This window comes from Odocoileus virginianus, chromosome 2 (assembly GCF_023699985.2).
Source record: "Odocoileus virginianus isolate 20LAN1187 ecotype Illinois chromosome 2, Ovbor_1.2, whole genome shotgun sequence".
In the NCBI taxonomy this organism is placed as follows: Eukaryota; Metazoa; Chordata; class Mammalia; order Artiodactyla; family Cervidae; genus Odocoileus; species Odocoileus virginianus.
Window position 1 is genome coordinate 90,467,770 of NC_069675.1, and position 18,638 is coordinate 90,486,407.

General features: G+C 55.2%; 1 protein-coding gene across 3 annotated transcripts in view; it reads left to right on the forward strand.

Moving 5' to 3' along the window:
• LHX2 (LIM homeobox 2) overlaps positions 1-18,638 on the forward strand; it is a 32,612-nt gene that overhangs the window by 5,585 nt on the left and 8,389 nt on the right. The window contains exons 1-4 of one of the 3 annotated variants that reach the window (XM_070452628.1): positions 6,662-7,545; positions 9,054-9,256; positions 10,168-10,571; positions 16,227-16,432. In XM_070452628.1, coding sequence (XP_070308729.1) covers positions 7,426-7,545; positions 9,054-9,256; positions 10,168-10,571; positions 16,227-16,432 — 933 coding nt within the window. In that variant the 5' untranslated portion in view covers positions 6,662-7,425. Of the gene's footprint in view, positions 1-6,661; positions 7,546-9,053; positions 9,257-10,167; positions 10,572-16,226; positions 16,433-18,638 lie in introns of those variants that run through there. The other 2 variants (XM_070452618.1, XM_070452624.1) reach the window with 2 other exon arrangements.

The following is an 18,638-nucleotide window of genomic DNA, read 5'->3' on the forward strand; positions in this document are numbered from 1 at the left end:
ACTGTCTAGAAGCCTTTACCAGATAGTACAATTCAGCTCTAAAACAGGGCCATCTGAGCATTCCTTCCTGCAAGAGATCGGCACAAGCTCATTACTACCAGTCTTCATGCTTTACTGCAAAGTGTCAGGAGATTCTGTTTTTGTTTTTGTTTTGTTTTGTTTGAATTTCTTTATGCCTGGGAAAATGAGTCTATTGGAAATCAAAGTGTGAATACTTGAGCAAACAGAATTTCCCATATACCTGCAAGGGCCCGTAATGATTTTCATTCATGCAAAGATAATCGATGGAACATTAGTTGTTTTAATTAATGGAAGAATAAAAATGGGGGAGGAGGCAAGAGGTTGGGCTTCGGTTGAAGCTTATGTGGGAAATGACTCGTTCCTCACCTAAGGAGACAATGCCAGCTCCCCAAATAGCAGTAGAGGTTTGCTAATCAAGCCAGTGGAAAGTTGGGCTGGGGTGGAGACAGGGCTCTGCTGAAGGCGCAGGGAGAGATGGTGGTGGCCTCGCTGAGCCTTTCCCTTCCGTGCAACCTCACTGCTCCCCTCGGAAATGTACCACCTCACAGGAGGACCTTCTTCCTTCCCAGGAAGGTGCGATTTGTGCTAGGAACCAGTATGTTTTGTGATGGTAAAGTAGTGCCAGTGGCTGGGAAGCCAAAATCAACATTCTTTAGCCGGGATGTAGGAAGGGCTGGGGCTGAATACTTGTGAGCTTCGGGAAATGGGCTGACAGACCAGACTGCGTGTGCTAGATGTGGGGCAATCCATATGCAGTAATGTGTCCTGTGTCTGCTGAGTCTCTGGCTGAGGACTCGTGGGAGAGCCAAGTCCAGCATCTTTAGCCAAAACCCCCTCTTTTTGTTCTATGGAAATGTTTACCAAATCCTCCTCCAGTCTAGTCAGCGCTGGCTGGGTACCCGCGTCGATTAGTGTATGTGAAGCTCATAAAATGTTTATGAGGGAACCTTTGCTTGGAAATAGAGTTTAGGGGTGTCCTGCTGTCAGAGAGGGTGGCAGAGATGTCTCTGAATGGAGAAAAGACTGTGGTAGGAATTTTTCCAGGCTCAAGCGCATGTAGATACAAGAGTTGTCAGTCAAGAGTTCAGCTGCTTCCTCCCCCATCCCCACCTTTTTTTTTTCCCATACAATCTTCCTTTTAGCAAAATGTGGTTCCCTGTGTGAGGAAATTCATTGCTGTTAGTTGTGCTCCTACCTAAAAAGCAACCAGACTAACAGAATGAGCAAAATTCTAGGACTAGTGTCCCTTCTAGGACTGAGAAGTATTCTGGGTTAGGTTAAGAAGAATTACTCTCAAGCAATGGTGGTAGGTACACCAGTTTTAAAAAATGACACGTTGCAATATTTACTTTTTGTGTGTGCTTCCAGGGCAGTTTGCATCTTGCATGGAAATTAGAAGGTAGAGAGATGCAATTAGCTATTGTGTATTTTGTTACAATAGTGCTTTCAGAATAATCTGATCTGACAGATTTACATTGTTGACAATGTGATTTAAGGGGACCCAGATACAAACTTTCCCCACCCTAATCAATAATGGTAAATCCTCTGCTGAGATGAACACTCTCCAGCCTAGTATATTCATATTTCTTTTGCCGATTTCCTGTAATAAAATTGAACATTTTGTCACCACTTTGAGAAACACTGCCAAACACCTTAAAACACATGTCACACGCCAGCAGCCCCTCATTTCCCTCCTCCGGGAGTTTCTACATCTGGAATCATAATCACAGATAAAAACCTTGACAAAATTGCATCTGAGCACATTCCTCTCCGTAGCCCTTACTTTCTCATAACATTTAATACAATATTAATACCTGCTACCGAAAGGCAGGAGGGAGAAAAGGGCTGCCAACCTCCACGTTTCCTGATGCATCATGTTCAAACCTGAAATTCACACTTCGTGTTTCATTTTAAGTTCAGTGCATTTAACAGGGCCCTAGAGAGAGGGCCCTGGTTAGTTCCCCAACCTGCTCAGCTGACGCCCTGGGAGGCGGTTTCGGAACTGTTCAGATCGCTGCAGGGATAAGAGGAGGAGGAATTGGGCTCCTCTCTGCCTGAGTCGGGCCAAGCCATTTATCTATCAACAGACATGGTGTTCTTCCTCGAAAAAACTAAGGACCAGCTAATTTATATTGTCAGTAGGAGTAACCAGCAGATTTTTGGTAAGGTTTGACCAAGGCAAAGAGTTGATTTCATAAAGTGGCCATGCCTGAGCTGATTTGCTGCTGACTGACAGCCTCTCACATCAGTATAAAACACTCCCCTATTTGCCTCCCCTGCACAGGCCTGGGTAGAAGGGGGTCATTTTTGAAAATATGGAACTTTTCTGCCATCCTCGTGGCTCGGCTTCACCCTATCTCTTCTTGGAGATGTCCACAACCCCACATTCCTGCATAGTGGCAAGGAATCATCATTCCTCTGCTAAGCAAACTCAAGGTTTGAGAGAAGGGGAAAGTGCAGGGAGCTTTCCCCACTGGGGGGTTCCTGGGGGCCTGTGTGATACACTGGCAGTGGGCTTTCAGTTGGTGGTGGTAGTTTTGTTCAGTCCGTGCCATTCTCTACCAAGAATTAGAGTCAAGACAGACCCCAGCAATCCCAGGGAGCCCAACCAGCAATGCTCCCTCCCTTTTTAAAGTTTTTAACCACCAGGTTTTTGAAATGAATAACTAGCACCTCTAGTAGCAGCCTCACTGTAGAGAGACACACCCCCATAAACACACACACACACACACACACACACACACACACACTTCCTTAGCAAGACCTACTTCACAGTCAAGCAAGATATATAATTTGCTGAAGGGTGCAACCCTGAAAACAGGAGACATTACACTTTACTCAGGGAACGGAGGCAGGCAACTGGCCCTGTGACTGCAGCCAACAGCTTTAAGAACACAGTTCCTCCTGCTGCAAGGCAGAGAAGAAACAGTTGTCTTCGCCTCTTTCTTCTTTGCAGTTATTATCCAAAAGGCTTTCCCCACCCCAATCCCCAGAACCATCCTCAGTGTTTCAGGTCATCCATTGGCTATGCCCAAAGGGGGTCCCCGGCAGGCCGGTCTGGGGCCAAAGAGGGCGGCTCCCCCTGCGCAGAATCCTTCCCTGGTGGCTCCCAAATCAGGCGTTTTCTCTGCCTGCCTTTCCCTCGGGAGAGACTCGAGAGGCTGCAAAAATCTGGGCGCCCGTTCGCTCGCTTGTCAAGAAGCAAACTGTCTTCACATTCTCCAAGAGCAACATCCCTGCCTAGGAAAAGGAAAGAAGAGGCAAAATAAATAAAACCAGTTAATGTTGTAGTTAACTTGCAAATCAAGTAAATCTGTTGGTGCCGTATTTGAGAAATAAACCATCAGAGCGTCACAGCAAACACACACTTCTGAACGTCTTCATTTTGATTTAATGGTATATCAGCGTCAACTATCGCTTCCTCTGCTGGTACACACGGCCTGATGCCGCGGGAGGAGGGTGCCCATGTTTATCACCGAGTGAGATGACTAATTACACCTTGTCAATCACCGGCTATGAAGACATAAAACCAGCGCGCACAATGAAGTAGTTGCCTGCAGCGTCAATTAGTTGGCGATTCGGAGGTTATTGCGTGGCCCTGCTTTGGCCGCCTCTAATAACGGGACAGAGCGCCGGGAACGGCGCACTGATCAATCACCCTCCTTCCGCGGCTGCCCGGCTCCCGCCCCCTCTTCCCCCACCAGGCCCGGCCTCACTTTCTCTGGGCGGCATGTGCTTCCTCCCTCCGCGGCCCCGGCTCCGTGGCGCCGGCAGCCCCGGGAAGTTTGCGAGCGGCAGCTCCGCAGCCGGCAGCCCGGAGCCCCGCAGCCTTCGGGGAGCGCCGGGGCTGGTGGCCCCTTTGTTGGAAGAGGCGTGGAGGGAGCGCTTTTGTTCTGAGTTAGTCACGGTGGCCGGCTGGAGGCTGCTACCTCATTATGCGCCGGGTCTGCCTGTCTGCGAGGAAGCAGATGGTGGGGAGGTAGGCAGCGGCTAGAGTAGCCAGACCTGAATTCCGTTCACCTGTCACCTCCCACAGAAGGCAGGTTCAGGCGACCTGGGGAGTCCGTTCCCCTACCTGGGGGAGGGGCGTCGAGGGGCCTCTGTTTCCGGCGCTTCCGAAGGTTCCATTTACCTGCGGATGCCTGCTCCCCCCACCCGCCGCCATCCTCGTGGCGGCGGCTTCTTGCACCGTGTAAATGTCACTCACGTGTCAGGATGTGTGTTTACAGCCTGTTCCTCTCCTTGTTTAGTCTCCGCGGACAGAGCTCAGCGGTTGTGCGACGTCCCCCTCGCCGCTGGGGGAGATTAGCAAAGTTACCGGCCACTGAACTCAGGGCTGGAGGGGGGCGGGAGGGGCGCCCAGATCCCGTGGCGGGAAATGAAGTTTGAGCCCTTTGCCGACCCGAGCGTGTCCCAGCCAGACACGGAGGGATACATAGGCGGGCGCACCCGGCGGGAATCCTGAGCGCCAGGGAATTCGGGGTCGATCGGCGGTGGGTGTGGAGTGCTGGTCAGAGAGGTGGCGAAGAAAGCGTGTGCGTACAGACACGGGGGAAGTGAAGAGCCGCAGGGTGTGTTTCCACCTTTCTGGGGAAGCCCGCGGCAAGAGTAACCGAGTGTTCCTCCCCCCCCCGCCCTGCAGCTCCGAAGGGATCCAGCCCCTCGAGTTCTAGGAAACGTATTGCATCCTTCCAGCTTGGGCACAGAGCTGTACCACAGACAAATGCTCAAAGTGTTGTTACAATTTTTTTCCTACCCGTTGGGCAACCTCCCGATGAACCCCGGTGACTCCCAGATGAGATTTTCATTCCCTCCTTTCTTTGAAGAAAGTGCCCCAGATGCGTCAGTAAAACATGCTTATGTGTACGCGTGCAGGCGTCAGTGTGCCTGGGCGCTGGCCTTGTGCAGGCGCTAGAGCACACGCACGTCTGTGTGAACACTCGCGCACGCGCGGCTTTGCGTTGATGGTCCATTCCTCATTTGAGGGCATCTGTGCATGTGCAGCATGTACACACATTCTTGAAACTTGGAGAGTTTTGCAAATATGCAGAGCATGGCCTCAGAGAGTCCTATGCAGGGATCTCCATAGAGTTGTCTGAGAGTGCCTATAACGGCAAGTTTCCAGTGTATAGATGCATCCTCCTGCCTGGCATTGTATACTTACACTCGAAGTGTTTGCCAACGAAGATGAACATGTGCATTTTGCACAAATGAACATGTCTGTGCTTGGGCATTACAAGCTCACATGGAGTTGTTTGAAATTTATGTAAGACTTGTGAAAAAGTATGTTTTGTACAGCCTCAGTTCTATGCTCTGTAAGGTAGACTACACAGATCCTGGCTAGCCCCCTACCTCCTGTTGGCAAGCAAGTCACTGCACACGAACCGCCTCCAAGGCAGAGCCAGGAGACTGGGATTCTGTAACCAAGTAGCTCATTCAGTTTTTACCTACAATCGCTTTTTATTACCTAAATCCCTCTTCATCACCCATCCCGTCACTCCCAAGAGTCTCTTGGGGGAGCTTGAAGTCCGGGGCTTGGGGTGGTAGTTGGGACTCTTGCAGCAGGCCAGGTTGTTGGAGAAGTGGTGCAGCCAAGCTGCAGGAAGGATGCCCTTCAATAACTGGTCTGTGGCATGAGGCACCCAGTGGACAGCGCCATGGGCCTGTGGTTTTTAAGAACCTCACTGATGCCTAATGTAGCTCAGAGTGGGAAAGTTTTTAAAGGGAAGAAGAGAGGAAAGGAAGGGATGAAAGAATTTCCTTAGTGCCTACTATGTTCCAGGCATTTTACATTCGTGATCTCTTTCGCTCATCACATCCACGTGGAGAGGGCTTTCTTGACCCGCACTTAAAAGATCAGAAACGGGCGTAGGGAAGTTTAGTCACTTGCCGAAGGTTACACTGCAAGTCAGCGGCAGAACTAGGATCAGAACCCATGCCTTTCTAGTTCGTAAAGCCACGCTGGCACCCACTCTTCCAGGTTGGAGAGAGAACAGGAAGAGAGACTGGGAACTACACGCCGGGCCATTAATTGCGCCCTAGCTCGCTTGGAGCCAGGGTAAGCTAACTGGCCGCCCTCCCCGGGAGCCACAGCTCCCGCCGGTTTCTGCCGCTCTGGCTCAGCCGGGTCCGCGGGAGGCCTGCGCGGCAGTCCGCAGCCCCGCGGCGCGAAGCCCGGGCGGAAGGCAGGACTCGGCGGGAAGCGGCCGAAGGCTCCCCGAGCTCTGCTTCAGGCCGGCCTTCCCAGGCCTCCCCAGCCGGTGCCCGAGGGGCGGCTCCGGGCCGAGGGATTACCCGAGGGAGCCCTTCCTCAAGCATCTTCTGGCGGCTGCGCCTTCTTAGGATGGAGACGGCGGGGAGAGGTTTAGTTTTCCTTCCCGAAGAAAATCGCAACAAACTGTTTGTAGCTTAAAACTCCAAACCCCGCGCTCCCCCTCCTCCCTCGCTGGCTCCCGCCCCCGCCCCCCAGCCTCGCCCACCAGCTCCCACCATCTCGTCGCTCCTCTCCTCCTCTTGCGGTTCCCCTCCCTCTCGGGTCTCCCGCCTTCCCGGAGCACGCGCTGCCGGGGCCCGGGGTGCCGGGCGGCCAATGGCGCGGCGGCAGGACGTGATGTCAGGCGCGGCTGTAGAAAAGGCGCGGACGCTTGGCTGGCGCGGACTGCAGAGCCGGGGCTGGGCTCGGCGCGCTCTTGGAGAGCGTTGCGCGCGGCGGGGCCCGCGGCCGGCGGCTCCTCCTCCCACTCTGCTCCTCCTCCTTTCTCTCCTCCTCCTCCACCTCCGCCTCCTCCTCTTCCTCCTCCTCCTCTTCAATTCTCCCGGTGTCTCCGCTCGGCTCGCTGGCTCCGGAGAAACCCTTACTCCCGTAGCCGACCCAGCGCCTAAGCGGGTCGCCTTGGGCTGGGGGCACACCCCGGGGAGGGGAGAGGTCCAGGCAGCTGGGCCGCCGCGGGCACCTAGTTGCTCCCCAGTGAGCCCCGACCGCAGCCGTCGCCGCCTCGGGCAGAGTTTGCGCTCCTGCTTTGCGCCCGGGGCGCCGAAGCCGGGCGGGCGATGCCCGCGGCGTGAAAGCGCCCGCGGCGGGCGCCGACCTCTGCCCCGGTCTCTTGCCCCCTCCCGCACCCCACCTCCCCCCCGACCCGCCCCGTGCCCTTGTGACCCTGGCTTTGGCGCCGCCGCCCAGGCGCCCCGCGATGTAGTTGCCCCCGCGCCTCGGCGGGAGGCGTCCTGGCCCGCGGGCGCCCGGGGCCCAGAGCCCGGCCTGGGGGCACAGCCGAGCTCGGGCGGGGCCGGGGCCGCGGTGGCGATGCACCGGGCCCGTTAGCGCGGGGAGCGCCAGGCAGCTGAGGCGGGGGGCAAGCCCTCCCGCGGAGGAGCCGCGCCCCCGGCCCCGCCGGTCCCGCCGCGATGCTGTTCCACAGCCTGTCGGGCCCCGAGGTGCACGGGGTCATCGACGAGATGGACCGCAGGGCCAAGAGCGAGGCTCCCGCCATCAGCTCCGCCATCGACCGCGGCGACACGGAGACGGTAGGCGCACGGCTGCGGGGTCCGGGCCAGACGCTGGGACGCGGCCGGATCGGTCTGCGCCTTTGCTCTCCTAAGTTTGGGGGCACTTTGGGGAGTGTTCTTCGTGCCGCGCGGGACTGGACGCTGGGAATCTGCGGACAGGATGCAAGGCCCGTAGCTCCCGGCTCACGGGAAACCCGGCTGCTGGGGCGGAGGAGGGAAACAAGGTTGAGACCGAAATTTCACACCCTAAAGGTGGAAGAGAGCATTTCTCCCGAAGTGGGAGCGAAGTCCTACCCTCGGCCCGATGGCTCTCTTTTCACTTCAAGGGGCTCTTTGGTCGCCAACCCCGCGCTCTCCTCCAACCCTCCGCTCTGGCCGCCTTCGGCGCGGGGAAGGACGAACCAACCCCGCAGCACCGGGGTCTCCAGCCGACTGGAGCTAATTTCCGCCTCCTGGCAATCGGGGTTCCTATCCCAGCGCAATTTCAGGGGTCGAAGTCTTCCAGGCCAGCGCTCTTCGTTGTTCGCATCTCGGGCCTCCTGGCTGGCCCCCCCTCGGACCGGTTAGGGCTGGCTGTTCAGGCTCTGGCCTGGTTCTTGTGGAAGGAGAGTCCATTCTGATCTCCACACCTGGCTCCACCAGCTCAGCCCCAAATAGCCAGTTCTTGCCTCAGACCTCCCTGGGGGCCAGACAAACAGACACTGCCCAAGCCAGGCCCCGCAGTGACCTTTAGAGGCTAAGGAGGTGGGGAGCAGCGGCGAATCTTCTCTGCTTGGAGTGCGAGAAGAGAAGCCCCAGTGCCTCTGCTTTCAAGCTCTTCTTCCGGAGTTGTACCCACTCAGCCTGTCAGTTTGGTTAGGAGAGGATTTGGATTGGGCCTGTCCTGCATTGGGAGACTTTGAGGGTGCCCATGCACCCCACTCACCGTCTCTCAGGACCTAAGAGGGCCCCAGCCAATGTGGCAGAAGTGGTAGCCGCGCGCTATTTGCCCTGGCCTAAACCTCCGGTTTAAGAATCCAGAGATCACTGGGGTTAGGGGCCAAGAACTCCACCGAGTCTCTGGAGAGGAGTCTGTGTGGAGGGTGACTTTTATAATGGTCATCTTATTCCTTTTCTTGGGGCCCAGCAGAGTGGCTTCTTTAAGAAACAGTTTGGGGAGAGCTTTTGGAGGGCTTGGCTGAAGTAGCCATCCAGTCCCCCAACGAAGCTTGAGCCCTTCGGGAAAAGAGCAGAGGGGACAGGAAGGGGGGGAAGTAAGGAGGAAGGTCTGTCCAGGCCAGCAGCCGGTCCTGGGCCTGCGACCGACTTGGGCTGCACAGGCGGACCTGGGTTCTGAGCCCCTTGGATATGGGCCTTTTGGAGTGGAGGAAGCGAACCACACACCCTAGCAGCCACCCCGCTGCGTTTAGGGCTAGCTTGAGCCACCGAGGGAGTTGCGGGTGCGTGCCTGTTTCCCCGCGGCGCGGCGGTGGTGGGGTCGCAGGCTGACGCAGGCGCTGCGGTCTTGCGTCTCCCTCCCTCCGCAGACCATGCCGTCCATCAGCAGTGACCGCGCTGCGCTGTGCGCCGGCTGCGGGGGCAAGATCTCCGACCGCTACTACCTGCTGGCGGTGGACAAGCAGTGGCACATGCGCTGCCTCAAGTGCTGTGAGTGCAAGCTCAACCTGGAGTCGGAGCTCACCTGTTTCAGCAAGGATGGAAGCATCTACTGCAAGGAAGACTACTACAGGTAGCCCCCACCTCGGGACCCACTGCCCCGGGGCACCCAGGACCCCTGGTCTCAGATGCAATCTTGTCCCAAGGGAGGGTTCCCTATGTAGGTTCCCCCCTTCTCCAAGCCAGTACAAATTGGGTGACATCTTTTTAAGCAACAGTCTGAGGGAACTCTTGGAAAGATCTGTGAAGTGTTGGTGGGGACCCAGAGAAAAGCAGAAGCTGCCCTCTTTTTAGCTTAGACCAAAAGTAAGCTTGAATTGGGTACCCTTCTCCCTTTGAAGTTTCTTGGGTCAACTGGAGGGAACTGAAACAGGGACCCCCAGACCCAGGCAGTCAGGACTGGTGTGGAACAAAGTTGGAAGGAGAGCCGGGGATCAGATTGGGTGCATTTCCGGGTCTTTCCTGGAGATGGGAGTGAAAGCTGGTCAGGATTGAAGAACCGGAATCACCAACAGGCAGGCTCCAGGCTCCTAGGTTCTCCCCTCCTGGTTTAGGGTTAGGTCTGCTTATTTCAACCCCACCCCCCTTCCACTGCCTCTGTCTCTTTCTCCCTGTCTCTGTTTCTTAGGAATTACAAAGGTCTGTAGGATGCCCAGGCACTGGTGTGGAGGGCAGGGGTAGAGATTGAGGGAGGGATGAATGGGAAGTTTCCCTTACTCCCGAGCAAGGCTTTCCTAGGGCTTGCTCAGACTCTGGGTAAAGTAAAGCCTTTGTAGACACGAAAATGGTTAAGGGAAACTATGTTTCAGGGTAGGACCAGATCTGGGCCAAAATCTAGTTCCCTCTTCCCCCATCCTCCAAGTTAAGACCCAGTTGCCCATCTTGAGTGGATTTCCGCCAGTGGTAGCAGCGGTACCTGGAGGAGGGGTATGGGGAGTACCCAACCGTGTGTCCCCACAGTCCCTCCCTCGATGGTCCCTGCAGGCGGTTCTCTGTGCAGCGCTGCGCCCGCTGCCACCTGGGCATCTCGGCCTCGGAGATGGTGATGCGAGCTCGGGACTTGGTTTATCACCTCAACTGCTTCACGTGCACCACGTGTAACAAGATGCTGACCACGGGTGACCACTTCGGCATGAAGGACAGCCTGGTCTACTGCCGCTTGCACTTCGAGGCACTGCTGCAGGGCGAGTACCCCGCGCACTTCAACCACGCCGACGTGGCGGCTGCAGCGGCGGCAGCCGCGGCGGCCAAGAGCGCCGGGCTGGGTGCAGCCGGGGCCAACCCTCTGGGTCTTCCCTACTACAATGGCGTGGGCACAGTGCAGAAGGGGCGGCCGAGGAAGCGCAAGAGCCCTGGGCCTGGGGCGGATCTGGCTGCCTACAACGCTGGTGAGTGTGAGGAGCCTCGAGCGCCCCGACGGGTTGAGGGAAGGTGCATGGCGTCAGAGGCTGAGAACGAAGTGAATTTCAGTGTGCTGTACCTGTTTACTTGCGTCACTGTGGGTACTCCAGGCTTTAGCTTCCCCAGGCCCACCAGATGACCTGGCAGGAGCGACATTAGCTCCCTGGGCTCCAGCCTGTGCGCCCTTGGCTGGAGTGGTCTTGATGCTCTCGGTTCAGTACCTTGAAGCAGAGAAATCTTTTAGAGGGTTTTTGTCTTGGGCCTTTTACCCATTTGGCTGAGCAGAAAGTGCAAGTATCAAGAAAGCATGGCAGAGCCGACACCAAACAGGCTGTAGGTTGGTGTGGCTGAGGGAGAGGATCTGGGGCGATGGATGAGCGAGGCCGAGCGGCGGGGGTCCCAAGAGAAAGGACTGGCGGTGGCCAGGGGCCACCGAGCTTGGCCTGGCCTGCGGCCAGGTCATGTAAAGTGTGTTGTGGGCGGCAGGGTCGGGAAACTTGGGCCCAGGAGCCTTTTGAGCAAAAGCGAGTTGTAGCATCCTGCCCGATCCTCCAGCTCCACCAGGTCTCGGTTCCCACCCCCCGCCCCCCCGGGTTCTTCTGAGTCCCGGGTGACAGCGGGGCGCCGAGATAAGAGCTGCGACCCTCCAAAGCCGGCGCCTCGGGATGAGGCCGGGAAGGCCTGGCTTTGCGCCGGGTTGGGGTGGAGGGCTTGTTTCGCATTTCCGGCGTCTTTGAACCCTGGGTCGTTCTGGGAGAGGCTCTGCCCCCTCCCGCGTCCCTCCCAGCTCAGGACAGCTGCAGCGGTTCTGAGGCCCGTCAACATCTGCCCGAAGTCTGCACGGCCGGGAAAGGTTTATGACTCCCTGGGCTTCTGAACTTGATAGAGTTTATTTGCAATTACTTTCTTTCTTTCGTTTGTGACAGAATCGGGTTCAGAGACTTTGTTTTCTTCCTCCTTTTCGCCTTAGTCTAATGCACAAGTGAAAACAAAACAAAACCAAACCTCTGAACTGTGCGGAGAGGGGTGTGGTGGGGAAGAAGTCAGGATTATTTTCATCTTTAAAAATCTGAGCTGGCATGGGCAGGGAGTGGAGAATGATAGGCCAGTGGGGGTCCCCTATTCGCTCCAACGAAGTTGTTTGTTGGGTGATCATGGGACATATGTGTCTTGGTGTGTGGGGCTGGGAGGAAAATACAGCCCCCAGTCTGGTAAATGGTGAGGTGGCTGCAGCGAGGTCTGCAAGGCAGATTTAAGATTTGTTAAAAGCTCTGTACGAGATGCGGCTCTCCAAAATTTGCATCCCTTGGTCACCCCCAACCCTGAACAGACTACCCTGAGTCCAGATCAGGTTCCCCAAAACAAAGCGGGTCTATTGATCAAGTGCGGTTGGCCTCCAGTAGAAAGCAGCAGGCAGGCTGGGCCACAGGACTGTGATGGGTGGGGAGCAGCGGGATGATGTTTTCCCTGGGCAGACAGGTTTGCAACGGAAAGGTAGATGGTACAGCGATTTATTTGTGCTTTTTGCTGCTTCTCCACCTTCTCTGAGGAGGCCGCGCCACTCAGAGCAAGATGTGGCTGAAGGCTGAGTTTCAGAGAAGCTGGCACCTCTACAAGTCTGCCCCACGCATGCTTTCTCCTCCTTTTCTCTTTGGTCCCTTTCTTTTTTTTCTTTCGTGTCTCTAGGCCCCCCTTTCTCTCTCTGCGTGTGTCTCGGGGTTTCTCAGTTCCTGTCTCTTTCTCCATCTCGGTGTTGGCGTCTCTGGCCTTGGCCCGGGCTTTCTAAGCTGGTGGAACCCGAGCAAGGCGCGCCGCTCGTGGCTGTGCGGATTGCTTACTCCGGGCTCCCGGGACTAGATTGAGAAAAGGGGGGCCTCCCCGACAAGGCCTCCCACTCCCCTCCCTGCACCCGCTGAAGAGAAAGGGCCACAGTGTGGGCCGCGGGCAGTTGGGACTGGAAAGAGGGCCCCGTGGAGCTTGTGATTTCAGTGGTTTGTCCGGGCAAGTGTGTGTGTGTGTGTGTGTGTGTGTGTGTGCGCGCGCGCGCGCGTGATTCCGATTGTGAGGACTCGCGCTTGTTGGCGTGAATGTCCCACACCCAGGGGCCCAGCCACACCGACCCCCTACAAGCTCATCGCTGTCGGGGACAGTCGGTGGAGGAGCGGCGGCACCTTACTACCGGGCAGTGAGCTCCAGCAGAGTTGGGAGGGGGCGCCGTCGGTGCGCCCGGCCCTCGCTTAGGCAAGGACAGTTCGAGCGGCGGGGCCCGCAGGGTCGGAAAGTCCTTCCGGGGCGGTGGCCGCCGCTGCTGGCCGTCCTCTGGCAGCCCCGCTGGTTGGAGATCGCAGCTTAGGTCCCAGAGGCGGAACTGAAACTTACCCACCCCGGCCCCGGGCGCGGCAAGGCGACCGGAGCCGGTCAGGGGCCCGGGCCCTGCGCTTTGCGTCCGAGTTTGCGCGCCGCGACCACGGGAGTCCCGCGTGGACCGGCCGGATGCCCAGTTCTCCCCCAGCCCCAGCTTTGTGTGTGTGTGTGTGTGTGTGTGTGTGTGTGTGTGTGTGTGTATGCGCGCGCGCGCGCCTGGCGGCGTAATTACTGATTTGATTCCAATCCATTATTTAGACAATTGAACCTACAATCTCGTCTTTAGTAAAATGAGGCGAAGTCAGATTTGATTACAGGTTCAGTCCCAGCGACAAGAGCTCGAAACCCGATGGGTTAATAACAGATCACGAGTAAATTATTCATGATTTTACGAGCTCTTTAGCTCCATTGAATCGGCCTAATTGAGAGGAAAAAAAAAAAAAAAGGAGAGAGAAAGCTTGGTCCTCCCCCTTCCTTCGTCCCGGATCCGATCCTGGGGAATCTCCACCCGGCTGGGAAGCTGGGAGCCAGAGTGAGGGGACCTGGGGCAGCAACCGAATCTGGGCCCAATAGCCGCTCCTTTGCCCCTAGTGCGGTCTCCTGCCCCTGCTGCTGGCCTGCCTGGGCCTCCCTACCTTGGGCCGAATTCTTTTCTGCCCTCCCCTCCTTCCCCTTTGCATCCCTACCCGGCCTGTAACGGCTTTGAAAAAGCCACGCCAAAGGGACCCGGCCTGCCCAAGACCGGGGATTCAGTTCCTTAACCTGGACCCTTCACCACATCGCATCCCTACTGTTGCTGGGCCTTGATGACCCCTCTGGCTCTCTCTGTGTCTCTCCTGATTTTTTTCTGTCTTTGTAACTGTCTCTCTCTGGTTCTTCCATATCCACTGCTTTCTTTTTCTCTGCCTCTCCTCTCTTTTTTCCTGGCTCTGTCCTTCTTCCCCCGTCCCCCCCCCCTTTCTCTCCATTCTCTCTTTTTTCTACACCTGTCTCTTTTTCTCCTTTCTCTGCCCTTTCCTTCTCCCTCCCCCAACCACCATCCCTGCCCCCCCATCTAGGCCGAGTTCAGGGCAAGTCCCTTGGGTGCGTGGGGCACCAGGGTCCCCATGGAGCTCATTAACAGCAGCAAGGCCCAGGCGGGGGCTGGGCGGAGGAATGGGCCCAGAGATCCCCTGTGGGGAGGCCTGCCCTACCCCTCCAACCCCACCACCCCCTTTGGGCTGGGGGCTAGGGGCGAGAAGAGGGTCTCTCCCCACAGCAGGGGACAGGGCAGTTTCCATGGATCCCGTTTGGAGTCATTCTCTGCTCCCCTTTAAATTGCTGGATCCCCATTCTTTACTCTGGGTGCTCTCAGTGAGAGTAAAGCCCAGCTGGAGAACTTGGGTGCCTGGTTGCCTGTGGGAAGGGGCCTTTAGAAGGTGTGGCCACTTGCTGACAACTTCAAGGTTAGGGGTAAGACCTGCATCTTGCACACTTTTTCTGCAAGGGATTACTCACTCCTCAGTTGGGCAGGGGAGGAGTAGGCCACCAGGGGAGCAGGAGTGCTTCTGAGGCAGTATTGCCAGATTAAATGCAGGACTCCCAGTTAAATTTGAATTTTGGGTAAGCGATAAATAATTTTTTTTAGTGTAAGTGTATCCCATACAACATTTGAATTTTAAAGGAAAAATACATTTTTTTAGTGTAAGTGTATCCCATATGATGTTTGAATTTTAATTCAATGAATAATTTTTTTAGTATGTGTATACAGTGCAATATTTGAGTTTTTGGCAAACAACAGATTAGTTTTCAGTATAGGTATGTCCCATGCAGTATTTCAGATATCATTCTAAGAAACTGTTCATTGTTTATGTGCAATTCAAATTTAACTAGACAACCTGTATTTTTATTTGCTAAATCTGCGGCTCTATTATGGGCATGTGATGAAACAGGAGATATATTCCCAGCTGCCCACTTTAGGGGGGACTGAATTAATCTCCTATGAGACACTCCCCAAAGTAAGATCTTATATGTGGAATGGCTCAGGATGTATTGAGGGGATCTTGGAGAGGGGTCCTGCATGTCCCCACCAGGTTGCTAAGCAACTTTCTGAGGCCCGAGGTTTCCATCCCTGTCCCCCACCCCCAGTGCCTTGCAGGCATTGGCAGCCCCAGCTGGGCCCCTTCTGGATAGGGACACGCTCCCCAAAGAGTCGTGCTTCATCTCTGCCAGCCTTTGTGGTGTAGGGGAAAGAAACACCAAGGAGGCGAGAACTGCAGTGTTGAATTTGGGCTCAGCCTTAACCAATGGTGTGACTTCATTTCCCTTCGTGTTAGTTTCCTCATCTTTAAAATGAGGTGAATAGCAATAGTCACCTCCTGGAGCAGTAGTGAAGCCCTCCCCTCCTCCCCATGTATGTAGGGCCAATAGCTTACACTGGGTGTAGAATACACGTTAATTTCTTCCTCCAACTTCCTTCCCTTTCTGGCTAAGTACTGTGCCGCTCTTCGAAATTTCCAAAGATTGCTTAACCTCTCTGCCTCATTCATCTCGTTTGTAAAACTGGGAAGCCGCTGTCTCACAGGGCAGTGGTGAGGATGAAGCTACAAACTAGTTTCCAACCTGCAGCCCAGCGCCTCCGGCCCAGGGCTAAGGGGTCCTGCAGTACTTTGGGTGTGGGAATGGAGAGATGAAAGTGAGTGGAGGGTTTGGAACGTGAGTGGAAGTCTATGACTTCTAGGTGCCTGCCCCTGACACTGGGTGGGGGTGAGGGGTGGGGAAGACTGCAGACTGCATTCCTCCTTAGGAGTTCGGGGAGAAGTGGGAAGATAATGGGCCCGCTGTGTCCGAGGTCGAATGATTTCCCTTTAGGAGCCTCAGTTTCAACATCTGTAAAAAGGGAGGAAATAATGCCTGGCTCAAAAGGTTGTTTTGAGATGAAAATGTGCATGTAAAGCCCATTAACACATCTTGTGGAGTTGAATGTCATTGACAAGTTGTTGTCATTACTATTTTTATTGTAACAGGATGGCTCAGAATGTTTTTTGGAGTCTCCTAGAGCTGGGTTTGAATCCAGCACTTCCTAGCTGAGAGACCCGGGGTAAATGGCTCGACCTCAAATTCCCCTATAAATCTATAAAATGGGATAATATCTCCATCTCAGCGGGGTGCGGCACCCGCAGAGTGGTCCTGAGGCTAGAAACGTTTGGCGGAGTGTGGGGTGGGTGTGGACTTTCAGTGTAGTGGGGGTGGAGGGCGGGCCAGGAGGTTCACCTTCGGCCTCTGCTTTCCCGCCCCAGCCCTGAGCTGTAACGAGAACGACGCGGAGCACCTGGACCGAGACCAGCCGTACCCGAGCAGCCAGAAGACGAAGCGCATGCGCACCTCCTTCAAGCACCACCAGCTTCGGACCATGAAGTCTTACTTTGCCATTAACCACAACCCCGACGCCAAGGACTTGAAGCAGCTCGCGCAAAAGACAGGCCTCACCAAGCGGGTTCTGCAGGTCAGCCGGGCCGGGGCTAAGGGTGGGGGCCTCGGTGGCGTCAGGACCTGAGGAACCTGTGAGGTGGAACCCCACAGCGGCTGTGGGCTGCGGAAGGACCTTCCGTTCTATGTCTGCCTATCTGTTTGTCTCTCCCTGTTCTTTTTCTCCATCTTTCAGTCTATCTCTGGCTGTATTTCACACTTCCCCACACCCCCACCCCCGCCCCCGCAACTCTGAGGTCTTCTCTCTCCTTCCGTTTCTGTTTTGTGTCTGTGTGTCCCGCTGTCCTTTGTCTGCACAGTCTCTTTTCTTTCTTGTAAGCAATTCTTAGTTGCTATTTATTACTCAAGTGACACACAAATATGTTCATGTTGTAAAAGGTTCAAGCATTTCAGATAAATCCAGAGCTCCCCTCCCCACCCTGGCCCCTTATACCGCGATGCCCGTCCAAGGCAACTGCTGTTAGCCGTTTGCTCCTTCTGCTGCTTGCTCCTTGCTTGCTCTCTAGTTTCTCTTTCTTTCTGTCTCTGGATTTTCCTTCTGTTTCTTTGTTGTATCTTAGACTCTCCTAGAAGCAAGGTTTGGTAAGGGAGAGGGATTAGGGCAGATCCCCTGGGTGGAAGTAGATGGGTACCTCTGAAACTGTGCAGCATTGCTCTTGTATGTGAGTGTGTGCTCTTGATAGAGTGGATCCAGAGCTTTTACCAGATTTCCTAAGGGTCCGTCCATCCCCTCAGAGATGTTAAGAATCTCCTTTGGGGAGTCCAGGGTGACCCAAATTCATGACAGTGTCCTGGATTACCAGTTCTTAAATCTTCAGCTCCTCCTCTTATTCATTTCTGTGATCCGGGGCCTTAAATCACTTCACCCCTCTGAGCCTCAGTTTCCTTATATATGAAATGGGCACAAAAATTATCTACACTACAGGAGCTATTGAGATAATGCCAAGTGCCCATCAGGGTAGCTGGCACTTAACCACTCAGTGGATGGTGGGTTGAGCGTAACATTAACTTGATTCATCAGTTAACATATTATAAATAGTTAATAGTATAAACGATTATTCTGGTGGCTAGAATTCAATTTCCCCATCTGTATAATAAGGTGGGAGAATATCTCCCTTTATAGCCAGTTTAACCAGTTTATTCCTCAGACCACGTGGTTGTGGGGATAACAATGTATATTTTGAGGTAGGAAAATCGAGAGAAGACGTGATCTGACTGTGGTCTCACAATAGAAGGAGTGGTGCTGGGATTTGAGTGCAGGCCAGTCCGACCCAACTTCCAGCCCCCAAGTCTTTGAGGACGGAGGGCCCCTTGGTGGGTGGCAACACCGGTAGGTGAGGGGTGATGACGACCCTGAAGGCGGTGAAGCCACCCTAAGTTTTCCCGCGAGTCTGTTAGGACTTTGAAAAAAAAAAAATTTGGAGGGGTGACAGAGGTGGCAGGAGGGGACTGTGACGCCAGTGAGGATCCACAGGTCTCCGGAGACCGTGGAATCCGGGCGCCCAGCGCGGCGCACCACGAGTGGGGTCTGGGGCAGCTTGGTCTCGCCGGTTCGGTGACGTAGCGGAGGGACCTGAGGGCCCGCCAATGGGACGCCGTTGCGCCTCTTGGGCCCGCCCCTCTCCCCCTCCCTCCAGAGCTCCGCAAGCCCCGCGGTTGCGTTTGGGTCCGCGTTGCCCAAGGGTTTCTCTGGCCCGGGCTGGAGAAGAGGCTGGGACCCTGCCACGGCCCGTTGGGGTCTCGGGTCCCGCTGGTCCATTTCCCTCGGACTTTTCCTTTTGGGGGTTAGATCAGAGGACCCTCCTTGGTGCCCGCTCTGTTCTTCAGCCCTGGGGAAATTTGGACTGAGGATCTGCAGTCGCCACTTTCTCTCTGGTTAGTAGTCCTTCCTTTCTAAGATGCCCTTATGGTGAATTGGTGAATCCCACCTTTCCATCGAAAGGATCCGTGAATCAAGCCCTTGGAGCAGGCAGGGACAGGAACAGGGACTTGAAGTCAGGCAGAGCTGGTTCTCTTCTGCCCCTCTACTCAACTGGCTGTGTGTCTTGGACAAACTAATTATCTCTCTGAGCCATAGCTTTCTCATCTGTAAAATGGGCACCATTAGGGCGCACACACCTCCACACTTAATCCAGATTAAATGAAATAAAGAGTAAGCACCTGTAGTTGAGTCTGAATGTGGAGGAGCCAGTCTCTCTTGGCCTTAGTAAGGCAGGTGGCTT